This window comes from Heteronotia binoei, chromosome 6 (assembly GCF_032191835.1).
Source record: "Heteronotia binoei isolate CCM8104 ecotype False Entrance Well chromosome 6, APGP_CSIRO_Hbin_v1, whole genome shotgun sequence".
In the NCBI taxonomy this organism is placed as follows: Eukaryota; Metazoa; Chordata; class Lepidosauria; order Squamata; family Gekkonidae; genus Heteronotia; species Heteronotia binoei.
The window spans coordinates 73819685-73836963 of NC_083228.1; the positions used below are offsets into that span (position 1 = coordinate 73819685).

General features: G+C 47.1%; 1 protein-coding gene across 8 annotated transcripts in view; it reads left to right on the plus strand.

Moving 5' to 3' along the window:
* The window catches only part of SH3PXD2A (SH3 and PX domains 2A), a 378650-nt gene that overhangs the window by 339536 nt on the left and 21835 nt on the right, over positions 1–17279 (plus strand). For all 8 annotated transcript variants that reach the window (XM_060241731.1, XM_060241733.1, XM_060241732.1 and 5 more), the window contains one exon: positions 10063–10180. In XM_060241731.1, the coding sequence (XP_060097714.1) occupies positions 10063–10180 (118 nt within the window). The remainder of the gene's footprint in view (positions 1–10062; positions 10181–17279) is intronic.

Below are 17279 nucleotides of genomic sequence, written 5' to 3' on the forward strand. Positions count from 1 at the left end.
AATGATAGCTTCCTGTTGCAGAATAGAAGAGTTAAAAATAGAACAATTAAACAAATCTGTAAAGGGAGCTCTAATACCTATAGGGATTTAATCTTGTACAACATCCCACTATATGCATGTCCTCTTTATCTTTCAGTCTCTTTTCCGTCTTGCTGTTCTCAACTTTAAGTGAACAAAGGGAATTTTTCAGAAAGATCCATGTTCAATTTTGGATGGCTTTCTGCCAAAAGAAATGAATCTTTGGAAAGCAGAACCAGTGATAGGCAAAACTTTTTAGCTGCTCAGCATTCACATAAATTGGCTTCAAGCCTAAGTCTTATTTGGATTCTCCAAATCTTTTTACAAAATCAGGCTGCCAGGACTGCTGCAAGAGCCAGTCATGTGTAGCAACAGCAGAGTCCCTTTTTGGCTGGGTCAGCCCTATGTCCTCAACAGCTGCATGTGAAAGTGCACAGAGAGTGTATGACTGGCCCAAGGTTACCCACTAAATTTCCAGTGCAGATGGAAGCTCCCAGTTCTGAATCTGACACTCTAATCCCCACACCACACTGGCTTCCAAATGGGTTTGTTTGGAGCAGTAACATTACTAGCATGAAGATGTTGAGCTTTGTTTTGTTCCTCTTTAGAAGAGGGCGTATTTGTGCCTCACACATAGCTGAAGTAACCTGAAAGTTTTCCGTTTAAGTGGGCTGCTATGATAAACAAAATCTGGCCAGGTTTGAGCACAGTAGAATTCTGTTGCCAGAAGAAAGAATGGATGAAAATTTTCCCCTTCTGTTCATGAAAGTTCTCAGGTGGACCAAAGAAAATCATTTTAGCTCATGTCCAGGATGAAGTGCAGAATTTTCTGTATCTCCAAATTCATCGTTCATCATCCAGAAGCCATTCTGGGAGGAAATACAGGGACACTATTGGAGGTGCAAACTAAACTTGATGCTTGCTTTTGGAATTTCCCATCTTTTAAAGCCAGGCTTTCCTTTCTCTGTATAAATCTGCATATTGTTTTCTCAGATGCCATTCTAAAGTGTGATGATATTATGAGTAATTAGCTATTTTATCTTTTAGTAGTAATTCTCCTGTTGGGGTGACAGATCTGACCATGCAGATTGGTTGGGGCTCAGTGGGATGCCATCTGACTTTCAATCAAGAGTACTTGCATGCAATTGGTTGAGTCTGCTCCTCTCGCCCACCCATGTGGCTTTACTAACCAGCAAAGCTGATTCCATCAGTAAAACACAACCAGACTTAGTTCTGGCAGTTACTGTGGGAACACACTTTTGGCCATCACATGTCAGTCACTGTCTCTGGCCTCTCATCGACTGACTCCCCTGCACCTGCCTACTGTAAGCCCAGGAACATTGAACACCCTGCCGAAAGCAGTCTTACCTCAAAGTCAACCACATCTCCAACTCCTCTCTGTGTCCTCCCTGTCAACCATCCTCAGAAAGGGCTGCAGACTACTGCAGCCTCATTAAAGGCCTCCCAGCACACGCAGCCTCCATGGGCCACAGAAATCGCTGAGGAGGCCAGGCCCAGCTGGGATTGTTTACTTAGAGCCCATGGCTGCCCCCTGGGAAGTGCTAGCCAGAGGCTGTTGCTAGGCAGTCCAGACTGCTTGTATCAGGAAAGGGAAAGGCCTCAGTAGAATATAATGCCATACAGTCCACCCTCCAAATCAGTTATTTTCTTCAGGAGGGGAGAGAGATCTGTTGTCTGGAGTCCAGATGGCAGAGATCAGCTCCCCTTGAGGTAGGGGGGAGAGTGAATGCCTTCACTTGGGTGAGTTGGAAGGCAGCAAGGGTGGGAGCACTAGCCCAGAGCCTCCTTGTATTTTTCTTCATAGCGGGCCTTACTTCTAGTATATACATAATGCACACTTTAGCTGTCTTTGTGTCGAATAGCATAAAATGCCACATGTGTATTCTATGCAGCTGTATTTTTTCAGACCTTTAGCAGCACTACCACTTTTCTCAATCTATCACGTGGGTAACACACAATTACTCTTTTAAACTGGCACTTTCATGACCATCCTACATTGGCTAGCAATCACATAGTTTATGTATCAAAATCAAGAAGAGTTGCTAATAGTTTCACAGTTTGGCTATTGCTAACTTCTTATAAATTATTCAAACTACATTTAGATCTTCAAAGCATAATGTAATGTATTTTACTTGGGATCAGATCAGAATAAATTAAATCTGAATGTGCTTGTTTTCTTTCTTTTTATAAACTATTAACTGACATCATAGAATCAAATTTCATTTCTGGACATTCTCACCTCATGGTTGTGGAATCCATTGTGTCTTTGTGTTTGTGGCTTAATCCTTTCTTCTGCTCTTATCTTTGCTTGCTATTGTGCTGGGTATGATTGTTTATTCTGAGCCTCCTTTGAGTGTATTTTACTGGATCTGAATGAAAACTTTCACCTTCCCCATCCAGAAGATATGTAATGTTCCAATGCACATTTCCTAGGTGATGGTGATACAGCAATTTGTTCCAGACACTGCAGGAACAAGAAGTGTGAGGTGTTCATGCCTCTGTTCTGTCTGTATACATGCTAGATTTCTATGTGTGTGTTCATTGTAAGTTGTGCATAAAAACTAGTTTGCTTCAATAAATATGTTTTTGTCTTAGATCTATTGTAGCAGGAAACTTCTTTTCATAAAGAGACTTTAGTGTGCAAGAGACACAAAGCAGAGCTTTGATTGTATAGTGGTGATGTCAGCTGCTCTGTCTCCAAGTCCTAAGTAAATATGTGAGTTTAGACTTTTTTGGTCTCTCTATAAAAGTCACAGTGGGATACTTCAACAGTATGTTTCTGGAATGATGTTGTGTTATGTAGCTGAGGTTTCTGTAGTCACTTGCTTTCCTGCATTTACTCCATCATCTAAAAATGCAAATCTATAAGAATACCTATAAACAAAATGAGGTCGTTGACTAGTTTACTGCTTGGACTCTTTTTCTGTCCAACCCTATTTTATTCCTTCTAAAGAGTCTTCTACCAACTTGTGAGTCTCTGAGTTCTGGTTAACAACAATTGCACAATATAGCCTCCTCCTAAACCTACAGTATCCCAATAGCCCCAAGCAAGGCTCATTTCATAACCTGCCAACATGCCATGATTGCTACTTGAAACTGGAAATGCACAGGTGGCCTTATAATAGTGTGAGGGCTGCACCTGCACAGTTGTAACATGAACTAGACTAAAGCAGAGCCTCTTTAAGGTCATACTTAAGCTTTCCCTTAAAGAATCCTGGGAACTATGATCTGATTAAGATGCTGGGGATGTTCTTCAAGACCACTTCCAATCCCCACGTACAGCTGCTCCCTGCCTACGGCTGGATATCTGTTGTTTTCTTGAAGTGCTGAGGTGGTGGTGATACCTGTGATATGCTGAAAATGGGAATCTCCATCTGCAACTCACTCACTGGCAAGGCACAGAGTCAGCTGCATACAAACATGGGTATATAGATGTGGTATAGATGTGATTTCTCTGAAGCCTAGAACCAAAGAATAGGAAATACCAGCATGAATAGTCATAGGCAGCTTGGGTACACAAAAGGCAGAAGACCTCAATATTTATGTATTTATTTAATCAAATTTATATCCCACCCTCCCCTAGCAGGCTCAAGGCAGCTAAGAATAGTTAAAAACCACATAGCATATTAAAAGACAGAGTATACAATAAAATCAATTCCATACATTTTTCAACCATAAAAATCCAAGATGCACGTCAATATTTCTGATTATCTGTATTTGTCCAATGAGATTGTCAGTGCTGTGGGCATTTGCCACCTCCCATTAACCATTGAAAGCAAGTTTAAATAATTCGGTCTTACAGGTGCAGTGGAACTATGGCAAGTCCCGCAGGGCCCAGATGTTTTTGGGGAGGGCATTCCACAGAGCTGGGACTATTGTCAAAAACCCTCTGGCTGTAGTGGTGGACAATTGAAGTTCTTTCAGTCCAGGGATCTTAAGAAGATTTTGGGACACTGAATGTAGTGCTCTCTGAGGTACATATGGGGAGAGGCGGTCCCAAAGGTAGACAGGTCCCAGGCCATATAGGGCTTTAAAGGTTATGACCAGCACCTTGAAATGAACCTGGAATGCCACAGGCAACCAGTGTAACGTTTCCAGCATTGGTTGAACCTGTTCCCATCAGGTAGCTCCAATAACAACCTGGCTGTTACATTTGCACCAGTTGCAGCCTCCAAAGTTGAGTCAAGGGCAGTCCCACATAGAGAGTGTTACAGTGGTCTATTCTTGAGGTGACCGCCACATGGAACTCTGTTGCTAAGTTGTTGCGCTCCACATACAGAACCAACTGCCTTATCCGCCTAAGATGATAAAATGCAGTTTTGGCAGTGGCTGCTAACTGGTCCTCCATTGTCAGCGAAGGCTCCAGGAGCACCCCTAGGCTCTTGACCCTTAACACTGGCACCAGTGGCATCCCATCAAAGGCCGGCAAAGGGATCTCTCTACCCAGGCTGCCGCGACTTAGGCACAGGACCTCTGTCTTTGCTGGATTCAATTCCAGTCGACTCGGCTTGCCTGAGCCATTTCACTATGGCTTGCAATGCCAGGTCCAGATCTTCTAGGGCGTAGCTGGACTGGCCTTCCATCAATAGATAGAGCTGAGTGTCATCTGCATACTGTTGACAACCCCGCCCATATCTCCAGACAGTTTGGGCAAGGGGGCACATATAGATGTTAAACAACTTTGGGGAGAAAGAACTACCCCCTGAGGCACACCACATACAAGAGGGTGCCTCTGAGATGATTGCTCCCCTATTGCAACCCTCTGTCCCCGGCCTTGGAGAAAAGAGGTAAGCCATTGAAGGGCAGACCCCTAAATCCCCACATTGGTGAGGCGGTGGAACAGTAGCTGATGGTCAACTGTATTTGTTGTAAATATGCCTGACTTTTCCTTGTGGCTTAAAATTCCAATATGAAAAACATACAAAATGCAATAAAGGCCTATTACCGCCCCCCCCCCAAAAAAAAACCCCACTTGCACTTTAAACGTCATTAAAAGTACTCACAAATATTAATGTACTTAAAGCACTTTCCAGAGGAAGTCTGTTGCATGAGCTGCTAGCTACTGTATGAGAGGAAATAGGCTTTAGTAAACACCAGGCGGGCTAGCTTAGGCAAGGTAGCAACTATATACTCACAACTAGAATGCCGTAATTGGTGCATAGGGATAAACAGAGAGAGAGGATCCCCTTTGGATTCTTCCAGTGCTTATAGGCAGGCGCCTTTGTTACTGAGAGTGGCTGGAGCTAGGAGCAGCTTAAGGAAACCTGTCTAGTGCTTAGGACCACACATTTGGGGTAATAATGGAAGAGAGGTTAAAATTGTGGAAGTGGGCATTGTCCACTTTCATGAGGCCTTGATGGTGGATACTGGTGGATGGTATCTCTTGCAAACTCAGCCCTTCAGTTCTTCCTGAATGACTGTATGGGGCTGAACTGAGGGTGAGAGGTGATCCTGAAGGCACATGAAGCCAGAGACCATGAAATCATCTCTCTCTCTCTCTCAAATATAGAGACATGTTTTCCCAGGGTCTGTGTAATACTGTGCTTCGCCTAGTATTTATTTATTTGTTTATTTATTCCGTAATTTATATCCCGCCCTTCCCACAGAATGGCTCAGGGCGGCTCACAACAACAACAAAACGATAAAACAATAAAACAGAAGCAAAGTTATTACATTTAAAAGTTAAGCATTCAAAAACCTAAAAACTATAACATTATAACATTAAAACTACACAGTATAAAACACAGCAGTTTAGCAGGCTACATTTAACCAGTCAGGCATAGGCTAACCGGAAGAGGGTTGTCTTACAGGCCCTGCGGAACTGAGTAAGATCCCGCAGGGCCCTCACCTCTTCCGGTAGCTGGTTCCACCATGTTGGAGCCATTGTAGAGAAAGCCCTGTCTCTAGTCGCCTTGAGACGGACTTCCTTAGGCCCAGGGATGGTGAGGAGATTTTGAGTCCCAGACCTCAGTACTCTCTGGGGAACGTGTGGGGAGAGACGGTCCCTCAGGTAGGCAGGTCCCAGGCCATATAGGGCTTTAAAGGTGATAACCAGCACCTTGTACCGGACTCGGTATGTTATTGGGAGCCAGTGCAGAGCCCGAAGACCCGGCCGGATGTGCCCCCACCTTGGGAGGCCCAATAGCAACCGGGCCGCGGCATTCTGCACCAGCTGCAATTTCCGGGTCCGGCACAAGGGCAGCCCCATGTAGAGGGCATTGCAGTAATCCAACCTTGAGGCGACCGTAGCATGGATCACTGTTGCTAGGTCGTCGCGGTCCAGGAAGGGAGCCAACTGCCTTGCTCGTCTGAGATGAAAAAACGCGGACTTGGCAGTGGTTGCTATCTGAGCCTCCATCTTTAGGGACGGCTCTAATAGCACCCCCAGGCTCTTGACCCTGCCCGCCGGTATCAGCGGAGCACCGTCAAAAGCTGGCAGGGGGGTTTCCCCCCCCGGTCCCCGGCGACCAAAACAAAGGACCTCTGTCTTCGCCGGAAGCTGTTGCTAAAAATCTGCTGTTGCTAAAAATCTGCTTTTGATAGACTTCTAAAGCTTAGTATTTAGTGCTAGATTCATACTCCACCGCCACCCCCCCAAAAAAGTGGTGAAACTTAAAGATGCAATTTATGCTAATTCACTTGGTTCTCTTTTGGGGCAGAATAGTGTGGCCCTCAAGCACAAGAGAGTTTGTTTAAAATAGTGAACAGTAACAAGATTCCATACTTATAGATATGGAAAAAAGATAACATCTTTTTATCCCAGTTGCTGGCTTTCATAGTCTAAGGTAAGACTCACACTCAGTGTTTCAGAAACTCTAACAATTTAATTAGCAATGCAAAGAACATTCCAGAATCCAAGAAAATGTCAAATTGGTTCATTAACAACTAACACAAGTTAGAGTATTATAGAAAGGGAGAGTACTACTGATGATCCACCACGTGCAAGTCACAGTGTAGTGAGTTCTGCAGTGAACTCTAGCCTTGGGTGTGATCCAAGATGCCACAGTTGTACTCTTCAACAAGCAGGAGTTCTTCCCACAAAGGTCACAGAAGGTATATTTGTTCTTGTTTTATTGCCCTAGAAGCAGTTCCTCTTTCCTGCCAGGCAAAGAACTGGATCAGCTCTTGGATAGGGTGCAGGGCCTAGTGCAGCCCATGAGGAGCTTAGGTTCAGCTCACAGTGACTTCTGCTCTTTTTCTGTTAAAGTGAATCAGCTCTTAGGGAAGACAATGGTTAACTCCTCCCAGTTATCAGTCACTTCAACTCTTTCTCATCTATCTTTTCAATGACTAGCAGTTATCCACCACCAGTAGGGCTGGCTCCCATGTTACAGAATCCAAGACCTGCCAAGGTCTCAATAGTTCAAGAGTACAGTCTTCAATACTCCTCTTGTCTTCTTCATTTCCTTTTTAGTTAGCACAGTCAATTCATTCTAACACCTCTTAACAACATGGTGACTTTTCCAATGCATTCCCTTTAAGCCTTTGCTTAGCATGCAAACTATTGGCAACTAGTAGCAAAGCCATATCTAAACATCTGCTGTCTGCTAGTCAGCCCTGGCCTTGAGGAGGGTGAGGGCTTACATCAAGGGGCAGATACAATAAATAATAGGAATAAAAGAACATTCAAAGTACGTAAATATCAGTAATAAAACTGGTGGAAATAGATGGCGGAAATGTTAGTGCCCATTTGCCCCCAAAGTAGAGAGTATATGGAGAGAGGAGAGATAGGGATATGAGTACCAGACCATTGCTGTCCTTGGCCAAATGCCTGGTGGAATGTTTCTGCCTTAGGCAGGGAGTTTCACCAGGCAGGGGCCAGGACCTAGTTGAGGACAGCCAGATCTCTCAGGTTGGGAACCACCAGAAGGCTATTTCCATAGTGTAATGCTCTTTGAGGGGCATACTGGGAGAGGTGGTCCCAAAGACATGTGGGTCCCTGCCCACTGATGGCCTTAAAGGTTAAAACTATAATTCTGAACTGGATCCTGTGCTCTACTAGAAGTTAATGCAGCTTGTGCTGCACAGGTTGAATGTGTGCTGTTCAAGGGGTCCCTGTTAGGACCTGCATGGCTGTGTTCTGGATCAATTGGAGCTTCTAGGTCAGGATAGGCCCATAGAGAGCAAATTACAGTAGTCTGTCCTGGAGGTATGGATTACCACGACTAGGTTAGGGCATGACAGGTAGAGAGCCAGTTGCCTTACTGGCACAGTTGGAGAAATGCCAGCTTGGCAAACTTTTGACCTGGGCCTCCATAGACAAGATGGCATCTAGAGCTGTGCCAAAGCTCTTGACAGTCAGAGCTGGTGACAAGAGCTAGGAGATGACAACCCAACCTTGGCTCTCTCCCACCCAGCCTTGCCCGGGTTCAGTTTCAGCTAACTCTGCTTTAACCATCCATCCACGGCCTCCAGACCCTTGTCTAAATTCATGGGAGCAGCATCTGGTCAGCCACCCATCAGCAGAAATAGCTGGGTGTCATCAGTATATTGATGACACCTAACCAGAAACTCCACACTAGCTGGGTAAGGGATCACATAAAGATGTAAAATAACACTGTGGAAAGAAGTGCCCCGAGGGACCCTGCATTCCAGGTAACTTGGAGACACTGTCCCTCCCAACACCACTCTGTGTTCCCAACTGTAGAGGAATGAGGTGAACCATTGCAGGGCTACCCCATGAATCCCAGTTTCACCAAGGTGGTGAATCAGTAGGTGGTAGTCTACTGTGTCAAATGCTGCTGCCTGTGGAGATCATCTGTGAGGGCAACCAACACAGTCCCCATCTCATGGTAGTGGGGGAAGGTAGATTGGAATGGATCCAACACCAATGTGTAATCCAGAAATTTCATGTATGCAAGCACACTTACACTTCTTTTTATAGCTGGCTTTCTCAGCCCCCAGTGTAGCCTGGGTCCTGGAAATTTTGTACCGCTATTTCCCCACCATGACTTCTACATGCAGCAGCTCTGAGAGCAAAGCGCAACTGCAGCCCTTATGTTGCAGTCCAGTGAAGCTGACATGGAGCTGAAGGACTAGCATGAACATTTTATTAAGTATACAATGAGATGTTGAGTGTTTGTGTGCAGCAACAATAAATGCTAGCCTGCAGAGTCCTTTGGAGGGCTCCTGGTATGTAATCTGTTGTCCCAGAATTACTCCTAAACCCACATTCCTAAAATGTTTTTATATAATTAAGGGATGTAATCAAAAGAAGCAGGTTTAATGTGAGGAGATGAGTCCCTGAGTCCATGGATAATCCAGGGCACGTTCTTTACCTGACTCCAGTCCTGGAGGTGCAACCATCAGTATTAATACTAAGATAGTGCTGTGTTGGGTAGGGTTCATGTTAAGCACTTAGTGACAATGCATGGATTTGAATTCCCTATCCCTGAATATTTGTTGATTCAGGGTTGACATCCTAAGTTAGCTTTGTTTAAAAGATGCATAGAAAATGACAGTTCCCTTTGTTTTGTGAGCTCTGATGTCTGGGAAAGGTACAATGATCTAATCGTGAAACCACAGATACTGACTGCCTAGTACTGTAAAGCTGTATTGTTTCTAGGGGTGTGAAGAGGGTAGGTCAGTCCATTCCTTTGCATTGGAGGCGTATTGGTCACACTCCAGCATCAGCATTTGGGTTCCAGTAATTCAGCATTTAACATAACCATGTGTGTGTTAAATGGAGCCAGCTGGAGCAAGATCCTCTAGTGACGCTTTGCTACTTTGGCAGCTAGTCTGATCTTTGTCAATACCATATGTAAGAATTGGGGGAGTCCCTCCCCAAGAGACCCTGTCTCATTTGTTGGCATGGAAGGAGCAGGGCGGTGGTGAGGAGCTGATACAGGCATGCTTACAGCATGACAGCTAATAGGTACTACAGGGTCCCCTGAGCAAGACTCCACCTTCTGCAGTGCTTCCACATTTAATTGCTGCAACATCGTTGTTAAAAGCAACCAGAGAAGAGGAACTGCTGGTGCAAGTTTTGATCCTAACTGATGTTACCTCTTCTTTCTTTGCTAGAAGAGAAATATGTCACAATTCAGTCATACACCAGCCAAGGGAAGGATGAGATCGGGTTTGAAAAAGGAGTCACTGTGGAGGTTATTCAAAAGAACCTGGAAGGATGGTGGTACATAAGGTAAGGAGGGGTGGAAATCACTCTGGGACTCTGCAGCCTTTTGATTATCACCTTCACCACAGCATACCTTGAGAAATGGGACTTCCAGATATTTTCTTTATCCTGAGAATGTTAATGAAGCTGCATAAGACCAGTTATATATGCTTTTAAAAAGGCATTGGGATGAATTTCTATCCATCTGGTTGAGAATAGGATCCAGTGAAGACGCTCTTGCAAGGATATGGTGGTGGTGGGTAACACCTGTTTTTTTGTGTGTTTTGCTGTCCTCGCAATGATTGAGATGGGAAGAAGAGATTCAATGAGGGGTTTTTAAATTGTTGATAATGTTGGAATGTTGTTACTAACTCATTTGTATTTGTGTGTGTTATATAATGCTGTATAAAAAAGAAACTTTGCTGAGATATATATTCTATTCACATATCTGTCTTTGATTAAATGCCAAAAAAAACCCCACCAGAATTTTTGGAAACAATCTAGAATAGCAGTAACTCAAAAGGTTTCTCTCTGGGTTGTCAAATATCCTTAAATGGCTAATTCCAAGAAAAAACTGGATTTCTTTAAAAAAAATGGCCTTTCTTTAGAAAATGGTATGCATTAAATGCCACGTAAGCATCATCTCTTTAGAGTGTTCAGCGAAATAGACTCCTGTTACTAATTGATTTGAGATAGATCCAAGATACAAGGAGTGTGTCATTGCTGGATTTTAGCTGCAGAAGCCAGATTTAGATTTAGCAGTATGAGCATGTTTCCTTGGAGGTAATGCTCCTAAATTCAGTGAGGTTTACTCCCAAGTGAACATGCAAAGGATTGCAGTCATCAGCTTGGGGAGGGGAGCGTCAAAGTAAAAAACAATTGGGCAAAAAGTTTCTTAAAGATGCTATGGGGTCTTGCTCCCTGGGTGGGCTATGAGGAGAGCTAGGATAAACAGAAGGAGACCACAGGCCTGTGAAACCCAACATATTTCAGAGAATTCTACTGAATTTCCCTAGAGATTCCATTTTGTCTTACATGCATCCCATTTGCTCGCTTGCTTGCATATAAAACAAGATATTTTCCATAGGTGGTCATCTGCTTTTGTAGTCTGACTTTTGGTCATTCTTAAAGCACTAGAGCAATGAATAATGGAACCACAAAGAGATCTGTGTGTTCCATAAACACATTCACCCTTTACAACCTCATTAACTCTTCCATCAATAATAAATGCAAGTGACAGAGGGGGAACAGACTCTCTTCATGATGAGCAAGGAATGCTGGCTCAATGTCAGCTCCACATTCTTCTTTTTCTAAATCATTTACTGGACTTTAATCCAAAGCCAAAGGTTCAGGAGCAGAGTGTACAGTACTTTGCAGTATCCCAAACTCCACTCCCTCCAGTTTATGACTGAGCTCCTTTTGTCTTTTAAAGATTTTTCTGTTACTGGCAGACCCTTTTTATCTTGTTCTCAGCAGGGACCTGAAATCTCTTGCAGTCTTGAGTATTTTCATTGAAGAAGGAAGCCAAAATAAAAGACCTACTAACTTAGCAAATATTTTACTGTGTTGAAGTTGTGCAAATGGGAGGGGCAATGCTTAAACTTGCTTTTAGATCATGCCTTCCCCAATGCTGAGCCCCAGCCTTTCCGAGTTAGTCATTTGAAGAAGACAGGAGATTTATGCCCTACCCTTCTCTCTGAATCAGAGTCCCAGAGCGGCTCACAATCTCCTTTATCTTCTTCCCGCACAGCAGATACCATGTGAGATAGGTGGGGCTGAGAGAGCTCTCACAGAAGCTGCCCTTTCGAGGACAACTCCTGTGAGAGCTATGACTAACCCAAGGCCATTCCAACAGCTGCAAGTGGAGGAGTGGGGAATCAAATCTGGTTCTCCCAGGTAAGAGTCTGCACACTTAACCACTACACCAAACTGACTTTGGGATTGCTCAGTGATATGAGGAAACATTCGGCTAAGGCACAGCCTGGGAGATTCAAACTAGTGCAATGACTCACAATCTGAGTCATGAAGCTGCTACTATATCAGTGTCGCATCTAGAACTACTATGCTGCATCATTTAATAAGTCGGTAGGGAGATAGTTTTCTGTCTCCTGTAATACTAGAACTCTGGATCTTCTAATGGTGGTGGTCAGCAGTAAATGGAAAACAGGCAAAAGGAAGCATTGTTTTATTCAGTGCATAATTCAACTTAGGAAATTCACTTTCACAATACATACGACATCCACTTACTTTAGATAGTTTCATAAGGATTCTAAACATCATATAAGTCTGTCTAATGGTTGTTCTAATGCTAGTTGAATGAAACCATGATCTTCTTCGTGGTCTCTGTGCATTCACACATATGGGTAATCCGCAGGATTGGCCCCGACCTCGGAGAGTTCAAAGCAATCTTGATCGTAGATCTGGCGCGCCTCCCACTTGTCCTGGGAGGAGACAGCTACTGCGCATGCCTGGACAAGGGGGAGGTGCTTAGCCACTCAGTTTCTTCCTTACCGCCGACCGGATCGCACCTTCCTCGTTGATCTCCAACTTCTTCATTGCAATCTCCAACAACTACCTTCTCTTCGCTTCAATTCTTCATCTTCTACTTCTCCTGGTATCGTATAAAAAAAAAAAAAAAGCCTCCTCTTACTATCTTTCTGGACTTTCCCCCTCCCTCCCCCCCCCTCCCGGGCGGATGGAAGGAAGGGACAAGATAATCTTTAAACGCTGTACCAGCTGCTCATCCAAAATCCCCTCGTCCGACGGCCACTCTCTTTGCTTGTTCTGCCTTGGAGAGGCACACCGTCCAGACTCCTGCGTGCACTGCAGCCAATTTGGTAAACAGGCCCGCAAGAACCGCGCCGCGAGACTCAAGAGCCACCTCATGGAAACCTCACTCCGACCGGCCATGCCGCGTGGCGGACAACAACAACCCGCGCCATCTTCCCCACACCTCGTGGGAGAGGCGCAGTCGGCAGCTTCCGTGGCACAGACTCCCTGTAAGCCTAAGACCGGCAAGCACTCTAAGAAGTCGGACGACCCCAAAAAGCGCCGCCGCTCCGATTCCGCCCACTCGGACCCGACGGGTAGCACTAGCTCAAAAAAGCATAAGACCCGCCCTCTCGACTCGGCCTCGAACCCGACCACCAAACCGAAGGCCCCGAACCCGACCGCCACTGCCTCCGGATCGATGCCGAAGACTCCGACGTCGAAGTCGACGGCAACACCGTTAATCACTCCGTTGGAAATCATCCGCATATCATCAAAGTCGCCGTCCATTCCGAATTCCCCACCAGACCAGCTGCTGGATACGCACTCTACCGCATCCGTTAGGACCCACACTCTCGACCCCACTAAATTCATAGATCTCTCACAGCCGATAGACGCCCACGCGCTCACCAGAGAACCCTCGACCCCGAGAGATCCCCTGACTAGACCTCGATCTCACAGTCGCAGACGCACCAGGTCCCGCAGTCGCCGACACACCAGGTCCCGCAGTCGCCGCCGTACCAGGTCCCGCAGTCGCCGCCGCACCAGGTCCCGCAGTCGCCGCCGCACCAGGTCCCGCAGCCGCCGACGCTCTCGCAGCCACCGCAGGGGGAGACACTACTATTACTCTCCATCGAGATCTAGGTCTCCATCCCCACGGCACCGAAGACGGCACCGACGATCACCATCCCACGATCGCCATTACCACAGCTACCAAGAGTCTCCGCACTACCGAGATCGCACACACAGACTCCAAACTGCATCGATCGAATCGCTTCACCACCATGACGACCCTACGGACCTCGGCGCCGAACCGAAGCTCCCGTCACCACTAGAATCCCTACACACGGCTCCCAAGACAACACCTCAGCCCGACCTACCTCAAGGAACCGACGACGGATCCGAGGAGGAACTCTCCGACTCCGACCACTCTTCGGGTTCGGACCTACAATCCCCAGACTCCGACATAGCCAAGCCAGCAGACTTATCACCGTCTGAAGGCCCAAGATCCTACCTCGACCTTGTAGCAAACATGGCAAGCTCGCTAAATCTAAAGCTCAATACAGACGCTCCCAGAGTCTCGGACGTCGTTTTTGATCTAGTCCACGCGGATCTTCCATCCAGCTCTTCTCTCCCAATGCTCCCCGTTCTACTAGAAACACTCAAAGAAGCATGGGACAAACCGGCATCGGTACCGCCAACATCCAAGAGGGTTGAAGCGCTGTACAAGATACACGCACCTGATTCCAAGTTCCTGTTCACCCACCCGGCTCCGAACTCGATCATTGTACATTCGTCCTCGAAGTCGAAGCAGACTAGACACCCGGTACCACCAGAACGGGAGGGCAAAAAACTCGACACGATCGGAAGAAAGATTTACGCCCTCACTACAGCCACAACCAAAATCCTCAACTACATGGCATGCTTCTCCGCATACACCCACAACCTGACCACCTCCCTCGCCGCATTGGTACCATCCCTGCCCGAGGCATCCCAAAAGTCAGCCACCACCACCCTGCAGGAGATGGCCAGAGTAACCAAACAGCAAATCAACACTGCCCGTCACGCTGCACAGTGTTCCTCCAGAACCTTGGCCTCAGCCATAGCACTCCGCAGACACGCGTGGCTCAGGTCCTCCTCCCTCCAACCAGACATCAAATACAAAGTTGAAGATTTGCCCTTTGATGGCCTTGGCCTGTTTAGCTCCTCTACAGATGACATCCTCACATCTGTAGACGATGGCAGGAAGAGGGCAAGACGACTGGGAGTCTCCCAACCTCTGACCCAAACCAATCGACAAAGGAACTGGAGGTCCAACCAATACAAAGGGAACAGATCCCCACGGCAACAGGAACCATGGAAGCGCAAACCACCGCAGTCCAAACCTTCCTTTCAACACAGACGCCAAACAACCAAGAAACCTTCAACCACACCCAAACCGTCTCTCTGACCTCCCTGCCCCGAGCCGTCCAGTCTCCCTCCATCAGCCAAACCCATCAACACGACTACAACCATTCTACACTGCCTGGAGGACCATAACATCGGACGCCTGGGTCCTCGCCATCATTCAAAGAGGCTACCTAATAGAGTTTACGTCCACTCCAAAGCACCACCGGTTCCTCACCACACCCCCGTCTGCACCCCTGCAGACGGAAATCGCGTCTCTGCTGGACAAAGGCGCGATAGAACCAGTCCCACCCCAATACCATCGCACCGGCTTCTACTCCCGGTACTTCCTGGTGCCAAAAAAGGACGGAGGACTCCGACCCATTCTCGACCTCCGCAAACTCAACCTACACATAACCTACAAGAAATTCCGTATGGTCACGCTTCAGGCAATCCTCCCGCTCATCCCAGAATGAGCATGGATGGCGTCCATAGACCTCCAGGACGCCTACTTCCACATTACAATCAACCATCATCACAGAAGATTCCTCAGGTTCGCCATAGGGAAGCAGCACTTCCAGTTCTGCTCCCTTCCCTTCGGTCTCTCCACAGCACCAAGGGTCTTCACCAAGTGCATGGCAGTAGTAGCAGCCACATTACGCCAGCAGCAGATATCAATCTTCCCGTACATAGACGACTGGCTGATCGTCGCCCATTCCAGGGAGCAACTACAACTGGACGTCTCGACCACCCTCTCCACCCTGGCCACCTTAGGCCTCCTAGTCAACCTCTCAAAATCCAAACTAGTCCCTACCCAGAGGATCCAATTCATAGGAGCAGACATCTCCACGCTCTCGCAAACGGCTTTCCTACCTCAGGACAGGGCACTCGCCATAATGTCACTGGCCAACACTATCATCGCCCAGCGCTCCCAAACAGCGCTCACCTTCCAGAGAATGCTAGGCCTCATGGCAGCAACCACAGCAGTTCTGCGGTTTGCGAAGCTGCACATGCGTCCCCTCCAAATGTGGTTCGTAAGAACTTTCCGCCCTCACACACAACATCAATCCACACTGCTCACCCTTCCACTACACATTGTACCATCCCTCAAATGGTGGACCAAGGAACGTCACCTCTACAAGGGCATGCCATTCAAGCAGACACCGCCCTCGGTGATTGTAACCACAGATGCCTCCAACTGGGGATGGGGAGCCCACTTGGAAGACCTCACGGTGCAGGGCCAGTGGACAGACTACGAACGCTCTCTCCACATAAACTGCCTGGAGCTCATCGCAGTGCACAAGGCCTTGCGGTCCTTCCTCCCATCGCTAAGGAACCAGCACGTCCAGATCACCTCCGACAACATCGCCACAGTCTTTTACATCAACAGGCAGGGCGGCACCGCCTCCGTCAGACTCTGCAAGAGAGCCCTAGCCCTATGGCATTGGAGCATAAGCCAGGGCATCTTCCTCACGGCCGTACACCTACCAGGGGCCGAGAACACCCAGGCAGACGCCCTGAGCCGCCACTCCACCAACAACCACGAGTGGTCTATCAACAGCCGATACATCAGACAGATATTCAGCATCTTCGGACAACCGAAGATAGATGTATTTGCTTCACCGTCAAATGCCCAATGCACCCGCTTCTACATGAGAGGTCCTCCATCCCACCTCTCCAGGGGGGATGCCTTCATACAAACTTGGAAAGGAACACTCCACTACCTCTTTCCGCCATTCCACTTATCACCAGAGTTCTACAGAAGATTCAGGTAGACCACACAAACTGCATCCTCATAACTCCATGGTGGCCGCGCCAACCCTGGTTTACGACCTTGCTGCTCCTGTCCAACAATACCTTCATCCAGCTCCCTCAAACACGGGATCTCCTCTCTCAACAGGGCGGCAGGGTCCTTCACCACAACCCGGCATCGCTCAAATTAACAGCCTGGAGAATCAGTTTCTAGACTTCCCTCCGGAGGTCCGTCAGGTCCTAGTGAACTCCAGAAAACCATCTACTAGGAAATCCTATCTATTTAAGTGGAAACGCTTCTCACACTATGCCTCACAGCACAACTTCGACCCCAACCTCGCCACTATACCTCAGGTACTAACTTACACCTTAACGCTCTCCAGAGCGGGTCTGTCGTATTCTTCCCTGAAGGTACACCTGGCAGCCATCTCTGCCTTCCACCCCCGCATCGATGGCACAACGGTATTCTCTCACCACGCGACCAGAGCTTTCCTCAAGG